General features: G+C 35.0%; 1 protein-coding gene across 1 annotated transcript; it reads right to left on the reverse strand.

Annotated features, from left to right (window-relative positions):
- Window positions 1-5,852: 5,852 nt before the first annotated feature.
- LOC107458625 (uncharacterized) lies at window positions 5,853-14,867 on the reverse strand. Its single transcript, XM_016076840.3, has 2 exons — window positions 14,567-14,867; window positions 5,853-6,156 (listed from the first exon to the last, which is right to left on the reverse strand). The coding sequence occupies exons 1-2, from the start codon at window positions 14,839-14,841 to the stop codon at window positions 6,129-6,131; spliced, it is 303 nt and encodes a 100-aa protein (XP_015932326.1). The 5' UTR covers window positions 14,842-14,867; the 3' UTR covers window positions 5,853-6,128.
- Between the last annotated feature and the right edge of the window lie 7,456 nt (window positions 14,868-22,323).

The raw sequence follows: 22,323 nt of genomic DNA on the forward strand, positions 1-22,323 counted from the left end.
TTTTTGTATGAGAGGATTCTTTGTTGGTTTAGAAACTATACTTGTAACAAGATTTCATTTGTGAAATTCTTTACCAATCAAAAATTTCTTCATCAGTCATCTGAAAACACTTCAGAAAATTTTCTCATAACCGGAATCTATTTTAAACTCTGCTCCTTGCCCTACACATTCGCAGCTAACAGCATAACACCTTGACATTCATATCCAGAATAGTTTACTACCACAGAGTTCAAATAGTATCCCTTCGCCACAACCGGTCCTTCCAACCATTCCGACATAAAATGCAACAACCTTTCAGAACAGTCAAGCAAAATACGATTCTTAGATAACCAATCCAATTCCAAGATGATATCAAGACCCGTCATCGGAAAACTAATTAGATCATGAACAAAATCTCACTGTTTAACTCAGAACGAAACTTGTGGACAGCCAAATCTAGTTACAATAGCTTCAGAAGTAGCATTATGCACTTTCAGATCATAAGTCAACACAACTATCTTTAATCCTAACTCACTAGCCTTCTTGAATGCTATGAATGAATGTGTCACTCCAGAATCAAATAAAGCATTTAAAATTTTACCATCTATTTCACAGCTACCTCTAATCAATGTATTGGATCCCTCGACACCTGCAATAGATGTAGTGAATACTCACCCTGGTTGTTGTGCACTCTCGGCTTCACACTTCTTTTTTCTGGATAGTTCCAAGACTTATATCCGGCTCCTCCACAAAAGTAACACACTCTCAGTCCAGCTCTGCACGGAGTTTCAAGATGGTAACTCCCGCACCTCTGGCAAGTCATCTCATTCTGTAACTGCTTCCCAAACCTTTGCCCTTGATGATCATTGCTATAAGGCCTCCGAAAATTATTCTGACCCTGGTTCTGTTGCAAAACAAATCCTCCAAGCTTAAAGGTCCTACCCCTTGGTGCAAAGTTCCTTTCTTGGTTCCTCTGAAAAGGCATCCTTTGACTCCCTTTCTCCACTGTTGCCTTCCTTACACATTCTTCAGCGACTCGGCTCTTGTTCACAAGTTTAGAGAAAACCCTAATCTCTATCGGCCCAACCGAGCTCAAAATATCACTTCGAGGTCCTCTCTCGTACTTTATAAATTTCCATTCTGCAAAGTCTTCCAGAGCACCTTGGCAGATTCGGAAAAATTGGCACATGTCTTCAAAATTATTTGTGTACTCAGAAATAGACATCTGACCCTGTTTTGACTATAGCAGCTCAAGCTCCTTAGCATTTCTAACTGAATTAGGGAAGTATTTTTTGTAGAACTCGTTCTAAAATACCTCCCAAGATATCACAGCACCGTTTGGTTGTAGAATACATCGCATTCACTGCCACTAGTATTGAGCTTCACCCTGTAACTGGTAGGTCGCAAACTCCACCCATTGTTCTTCAGGAACCTGCTGAGCTTGCAGAGCCCGCTCCATTATTTGGAGCCAGTTATTGGCCTCAGTAAGATTTGTGGTCCCTCTGAAGATCGGAGGATGCACCTTCAGAAAAGTAGTGTCATCGGCCCTTCCTCACCATTATTACCATTTCTGTTATTCGCCTGATTCCCTAACGCTTCAGCTGTCGCCTGCAAAGCCGCAACCATGTTTTCCAGGGTTAACATAAAGTTTACAAGGTTATTCCCCGTCAATTCAGGTTTAGTGTTAGTAGTTCTGCCTCTCCCTCGACCATGACCACGTCCACGAGTCGATATCGGGTCCCATTCACACCAAACAAGTGATATCAAGTTGATCAGTCTCAATATCGCAAGTCTAATACTTCAAAGTCCTAAATGCATGATCATGAACATTCATGCCACATATATCAGTTAGATAACCTAATTTAGCATGTATAGACACCGAGGCTATGCCCAAAAGCATAGTCAGTCCGCCTCTCAGGCTCTATAAGAATGAATTGCTCTAATACCATAATGTAACACCTTACCACACAGAGCTTTACACTTAAGCCGTAAAATAGAGGTGGTGTGGTATTATGACCTCTAAAATTTAAAAAATATATATAATAATAATATAATTGAAAGAATATAATATTCGAGGAGCCTTGAAGGTTAGTTAACCAAAAAAGTAAAAAATAAAAGCGCAATGCTCAAGATAACGATTTCTTGCGTACAAAGAAAAGTAAAGATACATATAGATAATAGGAACATAGTGTCAAGGATACAAAACAATCAAGCTCCGGGCTCAACCAACGAAGATAAGGCTGATCGGAGAATATTTACATAAGTAAATACAAAACCCAAGTTCCCAAAGTATTTAAAATAAACCCTAGTTCTCCAAAAGCCTCTAAGAGGAACAAAAGCGAAACATAATAAGAGAAGTCTATACATATATGTACATAAACATTAAAACCCCCAAAAAATACAAAGTCCCAACTCTACTGTGACAAGAACTTCCGACGCCTACGAGGTGCCTCTCGACCTACATCTGAAAATCACAAATATATGTATGAAATGAGAACTGGAGGTTCTCATCATGGTAATGGTGCCAACATATATAATATATAAGGTCTCGGGAAAGCCAAAGGCGATCCTAGAACTCCGATACTCATATTTAAATCTTAAAGTTTATAAATTGAAAACCCTAAACAGGGTAGGTTATCTAAGTTTCTTATTTCTGATTCCTTTCTAACTTAAGCCTTAATTTCCGCCTTCCTCCAATCCTTAAAACTCCAGTGCGCAGACAAGCAATACAGACAAAGTAAACACAAGTAGGATACAGATACAGTAGGTAGCAAATATCGCTGGTAAGCATAATAATCACATAGGTAAAACCAATTAATGCATAATCAAACAAAACACATGTATGCATATGATGTATGCCTGCCCTATGGCTGATGAGTCTCATTTGTCGATTATAAAGCCTGCTCGACATGTCTGGTAGCTAATTCTGCACAGTCTCTCATGCGCCCATCCCCAAGAGTCTATGCATAGCTTTTTCTCAATCATATATATATGTATGTATGTACGTATGTATCAAATTCAGCTCATTGGGGGACTTTCCAGAAAGTTAAAGTGCCCGGCCACATCTTGCGACGTAGGGTCAACAGAGTATCGAATCTCAACCTAGAGCAAGTGGTGGCAAGCCACTACATCTACCGAGAAAAACTCGTATCTCAGATATAAAGTGCACAAGCCAATATATCATTCATATTCATTCATTCATCATCATTATGGCCAATATTCATCAATTATATAACATTTTCCGACTTCTCAATCATAATTCATCATATCTTAAACTTTCTTCACTTCTAAGTTACCACCCCTTCATAATTCAACCCCCTTCACTATCATTACAACTAAATTCTAAGGTCTTGGAGAGTAGAAATAGAGGTTTAGAGGTTCAAAATCATGTTTAAATCACAAAACTCAAGTTGCTGAAAAACAGGGTCCCGTGTACGCATGCATGCACACTCCCGCGGGGATACTAATTTTAACAGAATGGAATACCCGCGTCGCGTGTATGCTCACGTACGCGAGTTCTACAGAATGGCTAAAAATTGTTAAGTGATGCAAAATTTCATTTTATACACCAAACTTTCGACATGCATAACTTTTTCGCTAAAAATCGTTTTTCATCCATTCTTTGAATGGCGTAAACTTCACGAGCACAATTTTCATTTAATACAAGTTTGGAAAAGTTTGAGGATCTGGAAGCCGAGTTATGATTTGTCGAAGTTTGGTCAAAAATTAGTTTTTCTCAACAAATCTCAAACCTCTATTTTTACCAAAATCAAACTTTTAGCACTCAAAATGACACCAACCAAATCCAACACAACTCATATCCTATCACAACCATCGATACCTCAATTTAATCATGTTTATTCCAAAACTTCTCAATTATACAAACAAAATTCACAATTTATCAATATTCATATACCCTTAATCATTATTCTCATTTATCGCCATCAAATCATCATTCATCAATCTATTTCTCCAACCACAATCACATTCACATCATGATTCATTAATCTAATCAAACATCATCAATTCTACATATATTATCAACTAAATCACTAAACATGCTCCAAACTCATAATTCAACTTATCCTAAGTCGTCTAACATAAATTTTCACAAGACATTATATATTACATATAAAAAACCAAAAACCCGCTAATTTCCCAAGCTAATTTATTCCTAAAATATCAAATTAACCACAATTCTCAACACTCAAAACATTAAATTTTTTAAATTGTAGAAGAGCAAACTGAGAGTGACATTGCCACTTCTTTACCAAATTGGTTACTGGACTTTATAAAGTTCGACGTGATAAATGCGTGGCTCCAAACGGTATGACGATCGGAGCTCGGAGTTGAGATTTATGTGGATTTAAATTCAATTCAAGGGTTTTGTGTTTTCTTTTGTTCTTCCCCGTCATTACCAAGTTCCAGCGTGAAATGAGAATAAAAAAGGGAAAGGAGGCTGAGTTCGTTAAGTGCGGGCTGGATTGAGTTGGGTCTTAGGTTCGGTTTAGATTCAGTCCGATCAGTTCGATTTATTTGGTCCAAATTTTTAAAATTTGTGTCAAAATTCATATTTTAATTAATTTTATTTCATTAAACTATAAAATTCAATTTTTAAATTTTTTTATTAATAATTAATTTATTAATTAATTATTCGTTAATTATGTGAAATTTACATTATATTTTATGTAATTTATTTTTTCCAACAAATTTTAATTAAATCATTTTATATTCAGGATCTATATTTATCGTCTCTGATCTTTACCGCAAATTTTATTAATTTTATCAATTCAAAGCTTTGCCGTTACAAGTTATATTAATTTCTAATTTATTAGTTCATCCTTTAAAATAAAAAAATATAAAAAAATATTCTCTTCTTTTTTATGATAGAAAAAAAAATCTTCTCTTCATTGTGACAAAAATATTAGATTTTGATGCATAATAAATTATTACCTGCCTAAATAAAACCACAATAATTTATATTAATAATTAATTAATTTTAAACTTTTTAAATTCAAAATTTAAAAAATTTAAAATTGATTAGATCAACCTAATTAAAACTTATAAAAATTTTCATTTTCTCTCTCACATTAACCTATTCACTTCCAACAATCACACACACAGACCCCTTTCTCTCACCGTCAGGTCCTCTCCACCTTCCCATTGCGACCCACTCCTCTTCTATCACCGACATCTGGTTCGTCGGATTCGCCACCGTCGACAAGAACTGCTTTTCTTTCGCAAACCAGATGTGTTACCGGAGCCGCCGTTGCAGTTGGAGTTAAACTTGAACTCAACCCTAAGGCGACGGTGATTTCGAGGGCGGGAGGACAGCCTGAGAAGCCATGGAGGCAAAAAAGACAATGGGCCGTCTCCGAGACCGAGAAAGCCAGCAGCTCCGACGAACAAGCCTTCGTTGTTGTGGCCGCAGCCGATGGCTACATTGGAGACTGAAACGGAGCGGACCATAATAGTCTCCTTCATTGTTGTTTGGAGGCAGATTCTATTACGGCACTCGGAGAGGTCCAGGGACTTGCACTGCGTTGCGGCGCAGGGAATTGGTGCATAGGAAGCCTATGAAGCCGGTTGGAATATTGGATCATCTTGGTCATAGTTGAAGGGAGAGTGTAGATTCTGAAGGTTGTGTTTTTAGGGAGTATGAAGTGGGGCATTACGGATGTTATTAAAAAAATATTCATTTAATATGAAAAAAAAACATTTTTATACTTAACAAAAGAAATATTCAGTTATATTTTAGGAAAAATAATTAAATACCTATAAAATTTAAAAAAAATTATGAAATTCTCAAAGAAATAGAGACATTCACATTTGTAATACAAAGAAATTCGAAAAATATATAAAAAAAATCCATTTAGTATGAAAAAGAAACATTCCAATATTTAGCAGAAAAAACATCCATATATATTAACTCGTAAAAATTTTAGATTCACTCAAAAATATTTAACTAATTTTTTACTAATACCCTTTTGGTTCCTACCATTATTCTAATCTCAATTGTCATCACAATGTCATGATAGGTCGTTATCGTTAGTATAAATCACGTCATTTATCATCATAATGCCACAATAATAGGCCACATCAATATCACCTTATGTATCATCTATATCATAGCGCCACCTTGAGCCTTACTACAACGTGATCTCATCCGCACGGCGTCTGCATAAAATAATTTGAATCATGAGTTGCTTCGAAGTTAGATATGAAAGTGTTCAAATATTTCGCTATCTAATTTGAGATTATTTAAAAAATTTCAAATAGAATGAATTCATAATAAATAAACAATTATCTCAACTAAACTCTAATTTCTAAAACTAAATTCACTAATGATTAACAAAGCTTGACGCATATAGATTATAACTCATTAAGAAAAAAACCCCGTAAAAAATTAAAAGTAAATTCTATCCGATCTTCTTTAAATTAGAGGATAAATTATTTCTTATAACATATGTTTTTATTATTAAATGAAATGAAATGAAATGAAATTTTTATAACAAAAGTTACATCACTGATTTAAACAAAAATTTTCCAATTTCAATTCTCCCTCCCCCCAAAAATTGATTTAAACAATGAATAATGTGATTATGCTGTAATTTAACCTCAAATTGCATCAACTTCACGTTTTACTATACTATCCATCGAGTTGATGATGAGGATAATAAGATAAAATTAGCACTATTGTTGTGATTCACACACTACTCTCTACTAATAATATGATGAGTCCTAAGTAAAATAACTTATCACAAGATCATATATATTAAGATTTTGATGTGAAAGGATGAACGAATTAAATAGTCCAGTGATAGGGTAATTTACATCATTATTAATTTTAAATGTTTTAATAATTTTTATAATTTACAAAAAAAGTTAGATCATGATTAATTAATTAAATTAACAAAATTTAGGTTAGATTAAGAGTTTAAATTAATTATGATAAGTCAATTAATTTTATTTTAATTAATAATAAAAAAATATGTCATAAGAGATAATTTACCCTCTAATTTAAAGAAGGTTGGGTAAAATTCACCAAAATTAAAATCCAACAGGAACGTTAGCAAAATAAAGTCTAAAACTTTTGAAATATATTTGATATGTTAACAAAACTACATCTAAATAAAATTCAATGTTTGCCATATCTTTTGAAATTTGCATTTGTATGTCATATCACCCATGTTAGATATATACTAAAATTAGTCACTAAAATAAACTATTAATATAAGATACACATAAAAATATAAAATGTATATTAAAAATAAATTAAGTTACACATATATATTTATACACAAATAAATAATAACTTATTTTAATGTACAAATAATATTTTTAATATCATATATAGGTGATTGGCAAATATTTTGATATATACTTATTATATTTCATTTGTCTTTTTTACTTGTATCATATTGGTTAATATAAGTTGAGAAGCATATTAATCGGTTTTGGTTGATGGAGTGAGGAGAGTTGTTACAGAGATGAGTTCTTTTAAAAGTCCTGGATTGGATGGATTTTCAGCGGTTTTTTTTTAAAGAAATATTGGAAAGTAATTGGAACTGATGTTTGAAAGATTATATGTAAAATTTTTGCAGGAAAGGTCTTAGATGCATCTATATTTGAGATCCTTATCATTCTTATTCCGAAAGTGGATAACTCGACAGTCATAAGGGAATTTAGGCTTATAAGTTTGTGCAATATCATATATAAAATTATAATAAAGGTTCTGGTTAAGATCAAGAAAATTATCGTTGTCTAGAAGATCTTCAACTTCATGCGTAAGATCAAGTCTAGGAAAGAAACCATTGCCTTTAAAATAGACTTTGAGAAGACATATAATAGGGTATATTAGAGATTTTTTCACCATACTCTTAAAAGTTTTAGCTCTCTGCACAACATTATTAGTCTGATCATGGGATGCGTTTGCTATTTTTTTCTTTCGATCTTATGGAATGGTGAGAGATTACAAAATTTTAATCCTCAGAGAAGTCTGAGGCAAGGTGACTTGTTGTCCCTGTACCTCTTTGTGCTATGTATCGAACAATTGGCATGCCTTATATCTTACTATGTGTCAAATGGGTCTTGGGTAACTGTTGCTATTTCCAAAGGTGGGCTCAGGATTTCTCATCATACGTTCGCTGATGACCTTTTCCTTTTCTGCAAGGCAACCAGGTTTCAGGTTGACATGGTCATGCAAGTTCTAAAGCTTTTTACCAAGGTTTTTGGTTTGAAAGTTAATCTGGCCAAGTCTAAGGCGCAACGTTCTAAGAATGTCACACAACAGAGGAAAGAGGTATTGTCGAGGATTTCTCAAATCCACTTTACTCAAAATCTGGGAAAATATCTAGGGTTAACATTGGCCATGATAAAGCGGAAAAAAAGGTAGTGCAAGAGGTTATTAAGAAGATTTAAGGAAGATTAGCTAGCTGGAAAGGTCGACTACTTAATAAGGCAAGAAGGTTGTGTTTAGTTAAGTCGGTATTGACATCCATTCTAGCTTATGAAATGCACGTCTCTTAATTTTCCTCTTATGCATGTGAAAAAATTGATTCGGTGATGCAACAATTTCTTTGGAAAGATTAGGTGGATGGAAAGATTAGGTGGATGGGAGAGGATTATCTTTTGTGAAGTCGACAAAGGTAGTGACCCTGAAAAAATACGGAAGTCTCAAGGTGAGAAACTCTTAGTGTGTGAATATTGTCCTTCTCGAAAATTTTGTTTGGCAACTTCTACACTATAAAGATAAATTATGGGTCCAACTCTGATCCAGCAAGTATTTCTCAAATGGTAGAGGTTTTGAAGTTTCTTACAGAGCCTCGTATGTTTGGAAAAGTGTGATAAAGGCCTTTAATAGAGGGTTTTGTGTGGTGTTGTGGCAATTCAGACCAATCCTTGTGGTTCGATCAGTCGTTACCTTTGGGTAAGCATGCAGACTTCCTCCCTTATGTGCCTATTACAAACGTCCAACTTTCAATTGTTGATGTTATCCATAACTGTAGATGGAATTTTAGTAAGCTTTATTCTCCCTTACCCCATCATGTCAAATTGACTTTGGCTGAGTTTCTCGTTCCTAGTCACAACTATATGGCCTGGGGTGGGTTTGAAAAGCTGCCTTAACTGAGGATTACACTACCAGAAGTGGTTACCTTGGCTGGTGAAAAGGAAATACCAGAGGAATGAGAGTGAAGGCTAGAACTGATTATGGAAGATCTTTATCCTTGAGAAGATCAATTTCTTCTTGTGGTTGTCCATCCAGAATATTGTTCCTATCGAAGTGTTTTGGTTCAATCAAAATTTATCTTCAAGTGATATTTGCCAGTATTGCAGAGATAAGTCAAAATCGATTCTTTATCCACAATGATAGAGCCAAAGCTGTCTAGAACATATTATATTCCTTTATTAATGATCTTAACGGAATGCTTGACTTCTCTTCATGGGTTAAGCATAGTATTTCAAGAAAGGATTGTCTTATCATGGTATGAATTTGGTGGATATAGAGGCATCAGTTCTAAGAGGTGTTTAACCTTGGTGAGTCTTGGTCAGAGAAGAAGGTGGCAATGCTATCTAGAAGCTTGAACTATGAGTTGAATTCCTTGCAAAATATTTGCCCCATCATCATGAATATTGATTGGAGTTATCAGAGGGAGCCTCCCCCTAATAACATGTTCAAGTTCAAGGTCAACTGTGATGCAAGTGTCTTTCATGAAGCTCAATTGGTTGGATTATTTGGATGTGTATTGAGGGATGATAAAGGGAGATGGCTGCTGGGCTCTTTTGGCGCTTTTTCTTTTTGGCCTACTTATCGTTGTGAATTGTTGGTAGCCTGGTAGAGACTAATGTTGGCTTAGAAAGCTGAATGCAAGTGTGTTATCTGTGAGACAGATTTAGATGCTTATTTTGTATTGAGCAATATCACCAAGAACAATTCAAATGGGGATACAGATATTGTGCTCAAGCTCCAGGAGCTTTTGTCCAAGGCTTGGGAGGTTCATTTTCATCTTGTTCGAAGGGAAGCAAATTATGCTACAAATTGGTTGACCAAAACTGAGGCCAGAAATACGATAACTTATGTTACCTGGATCAACCCTAGTGATGAATTAGAGTGAATTCTGCTGAGAGATGGTGTTGCTTTTAGCTAGTGTGTTGTGCTCTTTGAACTTGTTTGTTTTGTTTTTGTAATCTTTTAATACCTCAGATATTGGTAAATATATGCCTTATATATATTTCCTTAGTGATATCTCATTGAGATCACATCATCGCTTATAAAATCCTAGAGTATTTATGATAAAAAATATTTATATAAAAAATATAAAACAAAAATATTTATAATAACTTGAAATACTTATAATCTCTTAAATGAATATAGTCAAAATAATTTTTAACAGATTATAGATTAACTACTTTGGTCTTTAACAAAAGTTTTTTGGATTTTCACAGTATTTTTTAGCTTGGTAGACCAAGAATTAACCATTGTAGATTTGAACTTTATTTAAGGGTTTGTCACTGATTAATAGATTGCTGCATATACAATGCTGGATTAAAATCTTGACACTTGCTTAAATAAACTAGTGAGTGTAACACCCCTTATGTTAGAAAAATTTAATTATGAATAAATTACGTTTTATTTTATTAAATTGAGCTTTTTATTATAGAAATTATTTTTATTGAAGGTATTTAAATTAATTTTTATGATAATGAGTTTAAATTAATTATGAATCTTATTCTATTTAATTAGATATTTTGCTTAATTGAAATTAATAATTTTAGTATTTTCTTAATTAAAATTTAAAGTTTTAATAACTGAAAAATAATGAAGATTTGTTAATTTAATTTGAATATTAAAATTTTTGGTTTAGTTTTATGAACTGAAAAAATTAATTAGAATATCTCTAATTTTAAATTAGAATAGCTATTTGAAACTAATCAGTAAGTAGATAAACAAATAATGTTCTTGAAATAATTTTATTGGGTTAATTTTAGTTTTAAATTACTACTCCACCCTCTAATTTTATTAAGGGTCCTACACAACCCTTTTTCCCTTTTACCAAACCCAAATTCCCAAATTAAAACCCTCTTCTAACCTTAACACACACTCTTTGCCGCACACAAAACACACACACCCTAGGAAGAGATGCATAGAGTGAGAGAGCTACGATGATGAAGAGAGAAAAAAGGGGGCGACGCCGGCTAAGGTCTGCCGCCATTGCTATCGTCGTCACGGTTACAACCATGGAAGACCATCGCCATCGCAGAAGGGAGCCAGTTGAGGTCGCCACCGCGCTTTGTTTCCGTCACTTCTGAATCTTCGACCGCCGCTGGTAGGGCTTGTCGCTATCACTGAAGCTCCCGTCACCGTCAATTGGAAGCCATTGTTATTGATCCGATGAACAAAACACGAGAGATTCATGTGATGGTTAAGATGAATATTGGATATTTGATGAGTTGTTGGGTGTTAGGAAGGATGGATACGATTTAGGCTTGAACATGGATGCGGTTTGATAGGTATTGATTGCAGAAGAAAAAGGTCTAAAAAGTGTTATTGTAAATGTTGCTTAAACTTGAGGATTATGAAAGTTTGGTTTCTTATCCTATAAGGTGAATAATTGAATAATGTTATGATGAGATTGAATGAAGAAAAGGTTATGTGTTTAAGTTAGATATAGGAGGTTGTCTATAGATTTTTATGTTGTATTTGAGTTAGTTTGCAATCTTGACCTCGAATCTAGAGTATTATATTTGACACCTTATACCCGCAAGCCGTATGTAATCGCCGAAGCCTAACCCGATGAAATTTAAAGTGTGGAGTAGAAAGTGGAAGTGTGTTGACTATTATGATGTGATTTATATTTGTTATGAGATTATCGATGAAAAACGATATTTTGATTTGAGGATTATAACAAAAGTGAGATTCATATTAGGCTTATGATGAGAGATGAGATTAAATTGAGATGCATTTAAGAATTGCAGGTAAAGGCTCTACTTATTATAGTTATATATAGTTAAGTCATCGCACTACAAGAAAATTAGCCTTTTTTTCACGCTTTTAAAGCGTGCCGAAAAATAAAAAAAGCGTTGCGATAGATTTTTGCCACGTTTTTTGAGCTATCAACACACTTTTAAAAGGGTCAATCTGTAAGCGTGCCAATTACTCTATTGCCATCTATTGACAGGTTTATTTTTTGCCACGCTTTCATCTATTGCCATGCTTAAAAGCGTGACTATATGTATAACCCTATAGCCACGCTTTTAGAAACATGCCTATTGGGTTGGTTTTGGCTACGATTCAAAAGCGTGCTGATAGGAGAATATCTAACTACACTTTTTTAATGTACCTAGAAATGAACCTATTAACCACGCTTTTAAAGTATGGCTATATTCTTATTAAATTAAAAAAAACTTGGTATATGCTTTTACATGTACTCTAATGCGCTCCAAAAACGATAAAAATCATTGACAAAAATGTGAATATCATTTAAAAAAATTAATCAATAAAAATTAGTATTATATTAGTAAAATTCAAACCAAATTAGCCATGTCATATCTATACATGCAACAACCGCGTACATGAAATTTACAAACATAAACGAAAATGAATTTCTAGAAAGAGAATTAAAGAAATGTCATTGATTCTCAACATCCTTCCTAGCGACATTCAAACTTCCACTTCCAGTTGATAGTAGAGTTTTATCAACTAAATTAATTGCCTAGCTATCTAAAATCATATTAAATTACACATACAGGCAATTACAAACATAGCCCCTTCTCCAATTGTAATTTCAGATCAAATTCCAATCCAGTTATGCGCATTATCCATTCAAAGAACAACCACTTCCACAATTTCAATTTAGATAAAAGCCGCCCATAATGCACATTACCAATTAAAAAATGCACCACATTCTTTAATTTTAGATTTTAGAAAATGGAAAACATCAACATAACACAAACAAATTTTTAAAAAAATTGAAATTTAAATCATGTAACTCATTGTAAAGCCATGAAAAATGGGTCAAAGAAAAACATTGATGAATGATGAGAAATTGAACTTCCATTTTCATGTGTCAATATTTAAACTTCCATTTTTACATCACTGCAACACAGGAATAGCGAAATAGCCAGGGAATCAAAATAATGGAATAGGAACAGAGAAACAGAGAGAAGAAATACTTACGGAAAACAAAGAAACAGTGACGATTGAGGGAGGAGCGAGAGAAAGGCAACGTCGATGGGTGGTAGGGTTTGGGAGAGAGAGTGACCGCTGAGGAAAGGCACGTTGATGCAGGGTGCGTCGACAAAGGCAGTGTCGATGGAGGGTGCAAGGGTTGCGAATTTGAGGAGGAGGCTTGTGTTGAAGGTGCAAGGGTTGCGACAGAAAGGGTAGCGACAGAGAGGGTGCGAGAGAAGGTTGCGATAGAGCTAGGGTGCGATAAAGGGCTGCAAAAGAGGGCTCGGAGAGAGGACTGGGTGCGAGGGTTCTCATCAGCAGTGATGAATTGGTTCTCAACAGTGATGAAGATGAAGGGCTGAGAGAGATGACTGGGTCTTCGATGGCTTGAGTAGTAAAAGGGTTCTCACTTAGCTTCTTTAGGATTAAAGGGTTTAACATGAAAAAAATTAAAGTGTTTGGAAAAAAAATGGTGGAAAATTAATTTTTTTTGCGGGAACTCTGTCGCTATGCACTTTTAGGGTGCCCAAATAATTAGAGGATATAGGCACGCTTTAAAAATGTGATCGTAACAAAACAAACTAACCACGCTTCAAAAGCGTGCCTGTTATCCTCTATGGCCATGCTTTTGAAGCGTGGCCAAATCACTAATCAATCGCTACTCTCATGAAAGAGAAAAAGCGTGCCAAAAAAAGCATGGCCAATTCACTAAGCAGTCACCACCCTCATAAAAACGTGGCCATTGACCACTTTTAGCCACACTTTTAAAGTGTGTCATGAAAAAATGTGTCGACAGGCTTTTTTCTTGTACTGTCCTAATATTCTCGCTATTAGAATGGCGCAGCCGAAAGCGTGATATTCTAATGATGAAAGTCTTACAATAAACTAACTATTAGACTAATCCAAATTGATTATTTTTAACATATTTTTAGTACTATGAAAATCTCTAAAAATTACTATCACCAGATAAATTGGTCTTTCCATTGCTTTTAATAAAATTTAGTATGTGATTGAGCAAATATATTCTTAAAAAAATTATTATAAAATAATTAGTTTTATAAAAAAAATATCGTTATATAACAAATTAGTCTCCCTTATAAATTAACCAATACTATCTCGAAATTTTCCACAATAATAAAAATTTGTTAAGAAATAAAATATTTAATTTAAAATTCTTCAAGAACAATTTAATTGTTTGCTCTGATTATTTCGTTAACAAATGATTTACTTGATCCCAAAAAGAGAGAAATTCTATAAAGTCACAAAGACTTTAAGGAGAACAAAAGGAAAAATAAGAGAGTCTAAGCACGGAAAAAAAAAAAAAAAAACATATGGCAAATAATAAATCTTCACAATGCCAAATAATCTCAAGCCAAAAATTAAAACTAAATAGCCTGTATTAGAATAAACGTTTACCTATAGATCCGCATATAGTAATAGACACCAACATTGTAATACGTAGCATAACATTCCCGAATGCAATTTGAAAGCTTTTCAATCTTTTCCGAATAAGACGTAGAAGGCAAACGCAAATAACGATGATTGCATTTAGCAATACACTCCTTCAGCCTTTTACTCTTGGAAGGAAATTCATGAATATTGCCATCTAATTCAACGGAAGCACAACTACTAATCACTACAATAGTAATCAACAACATAAGTGCATGAGCCGTACTATTGTTTCTAGCCATGTCTCTTCTTTATTTTAATCTTACAACAAGAAATTTATTATATACAAAGTTCAGTATATACTTAAATTAAAGTATTCTTTAACATTATCATATTCACTAAAATTCTAAAATGAAGATATTTTTCTCTGTTAATTTATGTCTCTTACTTCTACTAAAAGCTTAAATTTCAATTAATATAAATAAAACAAAATATTGTCGTTCCTTGCAACGAAAGTATAATCTTAGAATTGTTTATTATTTGATAACATTGACTGCCTCTTAAATTTAATCAATTTTGATTAAAAAGATACTCATTATAAGATAATATAGTGCTAACTTAAGAAATCTAAATATATATAGTAGGACATAGACATTATTGCACAGATGGCGTTAAATATAAAATAAAGGTCACAAGTCATAACAAAGAAATGAAAAGCTATACAAAAAATTGAAAGCATAATATCGTTGATGTGGAATAATGCCATTTATAATAGTAGTGAAGACAAAAGATAAAACAGAAAGATATTTTAAGCATGATGGAATAATGGTCGTTTTTTCATCATGCATGACAAAAAAAAAAAAATGGAAGCCTTTTGTTCCGGACCGGATACCTGATCCTTCCTCGGAGTAATCATTGAACCTGGTTATTCGGGTCTGGGTCACCACTACAGTCTAAGCAGGCCCAATAACCACAAATTGGCTTAGGAATTTCTAGCCAAACATTTAAATTTAAATAGCTCTCTTATTTTATCTTAGCCAACAAGATAAGATAAGATAACAACCGCATATTATATAAACGGAGTCAAGGACACTTTTAGATACGTAATGCACTAAACCCTCTCCTATACCTCTTAGATCCATTCTAACTTGAGCGTTAGAGTGCCTTTGCAGGTATCACGCCCCCCATCACTTCAAGAATTCGACCAGTCGTTATCAAGTACGGCTAGTCCTCGATCCCTTTAAAAATCCATACGAGTGACATTTTGTACATTGGCGCCCTCTGTGTGGACCGACCAAATCTTGTCGGTATGACAGAGGAATTCAAAGAGCGATCCTCGAGTCATCACCATGAATCTAACCCGCCAAATCTAACGCATACACCACGAAACAATATTCCCTCGCCAACCCACAGGAAGGTAAGCAGTGCAGTGTATTGCCAGTCAATTACTGACAAACAGCAAAAACGAGAGGACGGGATTCCCAAAAATATCGAAGGCCTAGAAGAAAAGGCGATCCAGATAGTTCAAGAGCTATATGAAAGGTTACAAACCCTGGAAGGCCAGATCGCTTCCAAAAAGAGATACCAGCCAGAACATACGAGTCAAGCGACCTCCAAGATCCAGTCACATCGAGAAACCAAGAACGAGAAGTCATCCAAACGGCGACAAGGAAACAAAGAGATTACAGCCCTTCCCGAGAGCCGGAATGCCAACGCGATGAGGACGACAGAAGACACCGTCGGGATTCCAAGTGGACGAAAAGCGAGCATATGATAATGGGAGCAACCTCATTGATAAACCACTATTTTATGGTTTATCTTGTGCTCAATTGAGTCGTTTTTATCAACTCTTTACCCACTTATTCATATGATTTGCATGTTTTACATTTTCCTTCCCATAATTTATTCTATGGTTGAAAACTTGCTTCCTAGAGTCTTTAATTTGTGTATTTTAATCATCTCGTATTACCATTCGATGCCTTGATATATGTGTTAAGTGTTTTCAGAGATTACAGGGCAGGAATGGCTCAGAGGATGGAAAGGAAGCATGCAAAAATAGAAGGAATACAAGAAGTTGAAGAAATTGCTAAGCTGTCCAACCTGACCTCTTCGCACTCAAACGGTCATAACTTGAGCTACAGAGATTCAAATGATGCGATTCTAGTTGCGTTGGAAAGCTAACGTCTGGGGCTTCGATTTGATATATAATTCACTATAGTGGCAGTACAGAAAAATGACGCACATGCGTGAATCACGCAGACGTGTCGTTCTGCAGAAATTCCAACGACCTGCACGTGTTTGAACTCGGTCCCAGCGATTTCTGGGCTATTTTCGACCCAGTTTCAAACCCAGAAAACACAGATTAAAGACTGCAAAGTGGAGGAATGAAGGGAGATGACTCATATTTCACTTTTCATAATTTAGATGTAGTTTTTGGAGAGAGAGACTCTTTCCTCTCTCTTAGGATTTAGGATTAGGATTCCTCTTAAAGGATTTAGGATTTCTTATTATTTCAACTTACAATTTCTTCTGAGCTCAAAGTTCAATACTCCTTTATTTTGACTTCTCTTCTACTTTGAGATACTTTAATGCTTTTATTTATTAATGACTTATGTTGCCAAATTGGCTTATGAACTTCTCCATGTTACATTTGATATCTTTATTAATTCAATTTGAGGTATTTCAAAATTATAATTGCTTTCTTTATATAAATAATTTAGATTTTTTTCTTTTGGCTTTGGTTGAGTCATTAGAGACGCTTGAGTTATCAAACTCATTGTTGATTGAAAATTGAAATTCTTCAAGAATTAATTCGAGTTCCAATAACTCTAGCCTTTCCCAAGGAAAGACTAGGACCTGAGGAATCAAAATTAATTTATCCACTTAACTTACCTTCATAGTTAGAGGTTAATAAAGTGGGAGAAAAATCCAATCCTCATCACAATTGATAAGGATAACTAGGATAGAACTTCTAATTCTCATACCTTGCCAAGAGTTTTATTAATTATTAATTTATTTTTTCTTGTCAATTAAATTACTTGTTCAAACCTTTTAGAAACCCCACGATACACCTTTGCATAACCAATAATAAGAACACCTCCCTGCAATTCCTTGAGAAGACGACCCGAGGTTTAAATACTTCGGTTATCAATTTCAAAGGGGTTTGTTACTTGTGACAACCAAAACTTTTGTAAGAAAGGAATTCTTGTCGGTCTAGAAGCTATACTTACAACGGAAATTTATTTGTGAAAATTCTAGATCGCGCGAGAGTTTCGTTCTTCAAAATGGCGCCATTGTCGGGGAATTGCAAACGTGTGTCTTATTATTAGTTATTGTAAATATTTTTCAAAAAAAAATCAGATTTTTATCTTAAAATTTTTTTTTCAAAAATCATATCTTTTTCAAAATCTTATCTTATCTTTTTTTTTTCAAAAATCATATCTTTTTCAAAATATTTTCTTTTTGTTAGTTTTTGTTTTTTTTTTATTTTCTCTTACTTCTATGAACTCTCACCCATTTGGCTATGAGTCTGGTTACAATTATGTTGCAGGAAAAGGAGATTATAATGACAACTTGCATCAAGGATGGGACAATCAAAAATGGGAGGAGCCACAAGGACTTGATCAACCCTCATGGCAACAACCACCTCCAATGGACTATCAACAACCATTCTGTGATGCATATCAAGGCAATGACTATGGTGAACAACCTTTTGATTATCAACAACCACCACCATATGCCTATGAACCTCCTCCTCAACATGACTTTAGACCACCATACTCACAAGCTCCTTTCCGTCATTCACCTCCATATGACCCTAACCCTCAACCATCATACCAATCACCTTATGAGCCTTATGAACCATATATAGAACCACCCAAATTTCAACCCAATCACTCCCAAGAACCACCACCTCAATATACACCATCTTCATATCCATCAATCCAAGAGAACTATGATCCTACTTATCATAGCCGAGCGCAACAAGAGTCAAAGGATCGTTTCAAGGAGACAATGGATCGACTCAATGCAACCATTCAACAACTGGGCCAAGCGATAAGCCGACTAGACTCCCGACATCTGGACACTCAAGGAACTCCCATGACTTCATGTGGAGAATCTACTGAAGAACGCAGCATGAAGGAGAAGCTAGAAACTCCGGTGGACAATGAGCAGCATGACTTTGTATTGAAACAATTGAAGGAAGCCGTAATCGTTAAAGAGGAAGAAGTGGTCAAAGACTTAGGAGATGCGGAACCTCCATGGGAAAGTCAGGTTATAAAGCCTCCTTCCAAGGTGATTGAAATTGATGCTGAGGAGGGTGTACAACCTCTAAGGCATATCCTGGTTGAAGACTTGGAAGAGGTTGATCAAGAGACAGAGACTAAAGAAGCAGAAGCACAGCCTCCCATGCCCTTGGTAAGCAATGAAGAAGAGATTAAATTGGAAGAAAGCTACCAAGAAGAAGAGGTTGAAAGTGAAGAAGCTTGCAAAGAGGTGGAAGTTGTCAGAGAAGAGCACAAGGGAGTAAAGCCTGCAACTACCTTGCCAAAGTTGTTGGAGACCCCTCCCCCTAAGTTGCCATCATCCTTCACAACATTCAAGTGGGTAAAATTCATATCCCTTAGCTTTCTAATTCCACTTGAATATGGGCTACTAGAGACGGACAGTCAACTTAGAGCTCTTTGTGACATTAAGAGTAAGAGGAAGATGGTCAGTGGTAAGAATTGTCCTGCAAGGTTCATTATGGTTGGAAGCTTTAAGTTTAAACGCAAAGGTTGGTGTATAGCTCAATTGAATGGGTTTAGGAAGTTATTTGGACACTTTAGTGAGAATTCTAAAGCTGAACCACCCGGATGGAATCATGATAATCAACTTGAAGACGGGTGTAGAAACAAGATTTGGGATCCGGGAATATATGAGGATCAAATTTGGGAGCTCAAAGCATGTGAAGAACTCCATCAAAGCTTGAGGAATTTACTTGGTATTGATAGAGCTTATTGGAAGTCCAAGCATTGGTAGAAGTTTCAGGATGAGTTCAACCACAAGCCACCATGACAGAGAGCTCACCAAATGTCCAACTTAAGTACTTTAACTAAAAGTGCTAGGTGGGAGAAAACCCACCATGGTATGATCATTCTTTTTCAATTTAATTCTGTTTCGTTTTGTTTGTTTTTTAGTTTTATTTTATTTGATTGAACCTAGAATCATGCATAACATTCATATTAGCATTGCATTCTGCATTTTGCATATTAAAAAAAACGCACACGACGCGACAGCATTGCTGACGCGTCTGCGTCAAATATGCGTTGGGAAGAAAATAAGATTGAACAAAGAGTCACGCGAAAGTGTGGCTGGAGGCGTGCCTTTGGCACAATTTGACCCATGCGACCGCGTCGCTGACACGTCCGCGTCATGTGGGAAAAATGCCTTCCACGCGTCTGCGTCACCCACGCGAACGCGTGGCCCTGTAAAATCAACGTAAACGGGTGTATGGCAGCAAGTTGTGATGGAGTGGGGCTAGAATGGTGCTGGACGCACAAACCCCATCACGCAAACGCGTCGCCCACGCGTTCGCGTCACTTACAAATCGCGCCAACCGCGCGAACGCGTGCTCCACGCGTCCGCGTCACCTGCGCCACACAGCTTATCCTAATCACTGCCAACTATCTTATCTTTTCTTCCCCAAATCTAAATCTTTTCCTTCCCTTCTTTTTCTTTTTTCTTTTTTTCTTTTAATTGGTGTTGGAAATTTATTTGGGTCATTATTTTGCTTGTGGATTATTAAGAAATTGTTTGACAATTATATATAACTTTTTATAGGGTTGCGTGCATGTTCAATTTAATACTTTCAATAACTTATTTATCATGCATGCTAAGTGTTTGTGAAAAGCCCGTATGGCATCACGCACTATTTTTCTGTTATCCTACTTTCATGCCTGCTTTTCACAAAACCTTTTTATATTTTATTAATTATTTATAATTGTCCATACAAACATATTGTTAGTTTGAAAGGCTTGGTAATCTAACTTGGATATTGAATGCTTGATCTATGCTACTCATGCCTTTGCCAGCATGCCAATAAACATCTTGCATTTAATAGCCATCACATGCACTTGTCATATTTCCAATTGATGAACTTTTCACATGTAGTCATGACCATGTGTTAACAACATCCTTCTTTACGGTGCATTGATTATCACTTGTACCATCCTCTTCCTTGCTCTAACCCTTAGCTTTAAAAGTTACTTTTTTTCCCTTTTCAGGATGGCCACTAAGAAGGGTAAAGAGAAAGCTACTCCCAAACCACCGGCAAGAAAAGGAACAAAAAAGAGCACCAGCTGAGAAACCACAACCCCCATCCACTTGCACATCTTAGCATGCACCGAGAATGATGCAATCTTTAAGTGTGGGAAGGTCGATACTGATCTCCATGGGTTAGCTATTCTCTTCTCAACACCAATGTCTTATTTTCTTTATTTGTTCATTGTTGCATTCACATGTTTGTTTGATTTTGTGCATATTTTACCACTTGATTGAAGTAATATTTTCTTTTTCAAGAAACCTTTTATAGTATTTCACTAATTTGAATAAAACTTTTTGAAAAACTTGTATGAAGAAATATTATTTTGGAACATGGTTTAGAGCTCGAACACACAAAACCAGTGAGATTTTGAGCCTATTTGATTGGTTGCATTTTATCAACTAATATTTTATTTTTGGTGTCTGTTATTCTCTCTAAAATTGTGATCCTTGTCTTGCTTGATTCTATATTTCTATTGTTTAATGTGTGCATACATTTATATGATTGAGGCCTTACTTCACTGAGCTTACATACCCATATGGCCTTACCCTTTCATTATCCTTTGCAAACCAATGTTGAGCCTAGTTTACCCCTTGTTCTTTACTTTAGCTCATCACTAACTCTAAGAAGAAAACAATAATGTCCTTAATTTGAATCCTTGATTAGCTTAGACTAGTGAGAGTGCTCATGAATTAAGTGTGGGGAAAGTGGATTTGGAAACGTTTGGTTTGAGAATTGAGTATGTTAGACTTTGTGTGAAAATGTGAAAAATGTTAAGAACATGTTTATACATTCAATACCTTAATCATATGCATTGAAAAAAATTATTAAGAAAAGAAAAATAGAAAAAAAAGAGAAACAAGAAAAGAAAAAAAAAGAACAGAAAAATAAAAATGGGACAAAATGCCCCAAAGTAAATGGTGATAGCAATGCACATGTACTGTACTCAAAACTTGGAATGCATAAATATGTAGTAAACGCAGTTAATGAGTAGTTATTGATTTTATATTATGATTACATGGATTGTCCTAAGTTAGGTGGAAAGTTTAAGTTAATTAAGGATTTAGATTTTAGTCCACTTGGCCAAATACAATCCTACCTTGACCCTAACCCCATTACAACCCTTAAAAGATCTCTTGATTTGTGTATTGGTGCATTAAATTTTTGTTGATTGTTAGATGAAGAGCAAGCTATAGAAAGCAAGATTAGTAGAGAATTGAGAGAATTGACCCTAGACACTTGAGAATAAGAATGATATACACTACCAGTAAGGGTTCAGTGCTTAATTCTATGTTCCCTGCTTTCATGAGCTATCTTCTTCTTGCAAGTTATTTGTATTGTATTTTGTGATTTGAATTAGTGAAATCCAGTTCAATAAATTTGTTCTTGAAAGATTTATTTACTTTTTAACCAAGTAGGTAGAAACATTTTGCATTTAGTTGCATTCATAGATTGCATTTCATACATTCTACCATTCTTC

This window comes from Arachis duranensis, chromosome 7, assembly GCF_000817695.3.
Source record: "Arachis duranensis cultivar V14167 chromosome 7, aradu.V14167.gnm2.J7QH, whole genome shotgun sequence".
In the NCBI taxonomy this organism is placed as follows: domain Eukaryota; kingdom Viridiplantae; phylum Streptophyta; class Magnoliopsida; order Fabales; family Fabaceae; genus Arachis; species Arachis duranensis.

What these genes read in the sequence shown, in the direction of transcription:
- LOC107458625 (XM_016076840.3), bottom strand. Translation starts at nt 14,841, where the DNA reads ATGGCTAGAAACAATAGTACGGCTCATGCACTTATGTTGTTGATTACT. An exon ending in TACTATATGCGGATCTATAG is followed by an intron (nt 6,157 to 14,566) that starts GTAAACGTTTAT and finishes TATTTTATGCAG; the next exon opens with ACGCCGTGCGGATGAGATCA.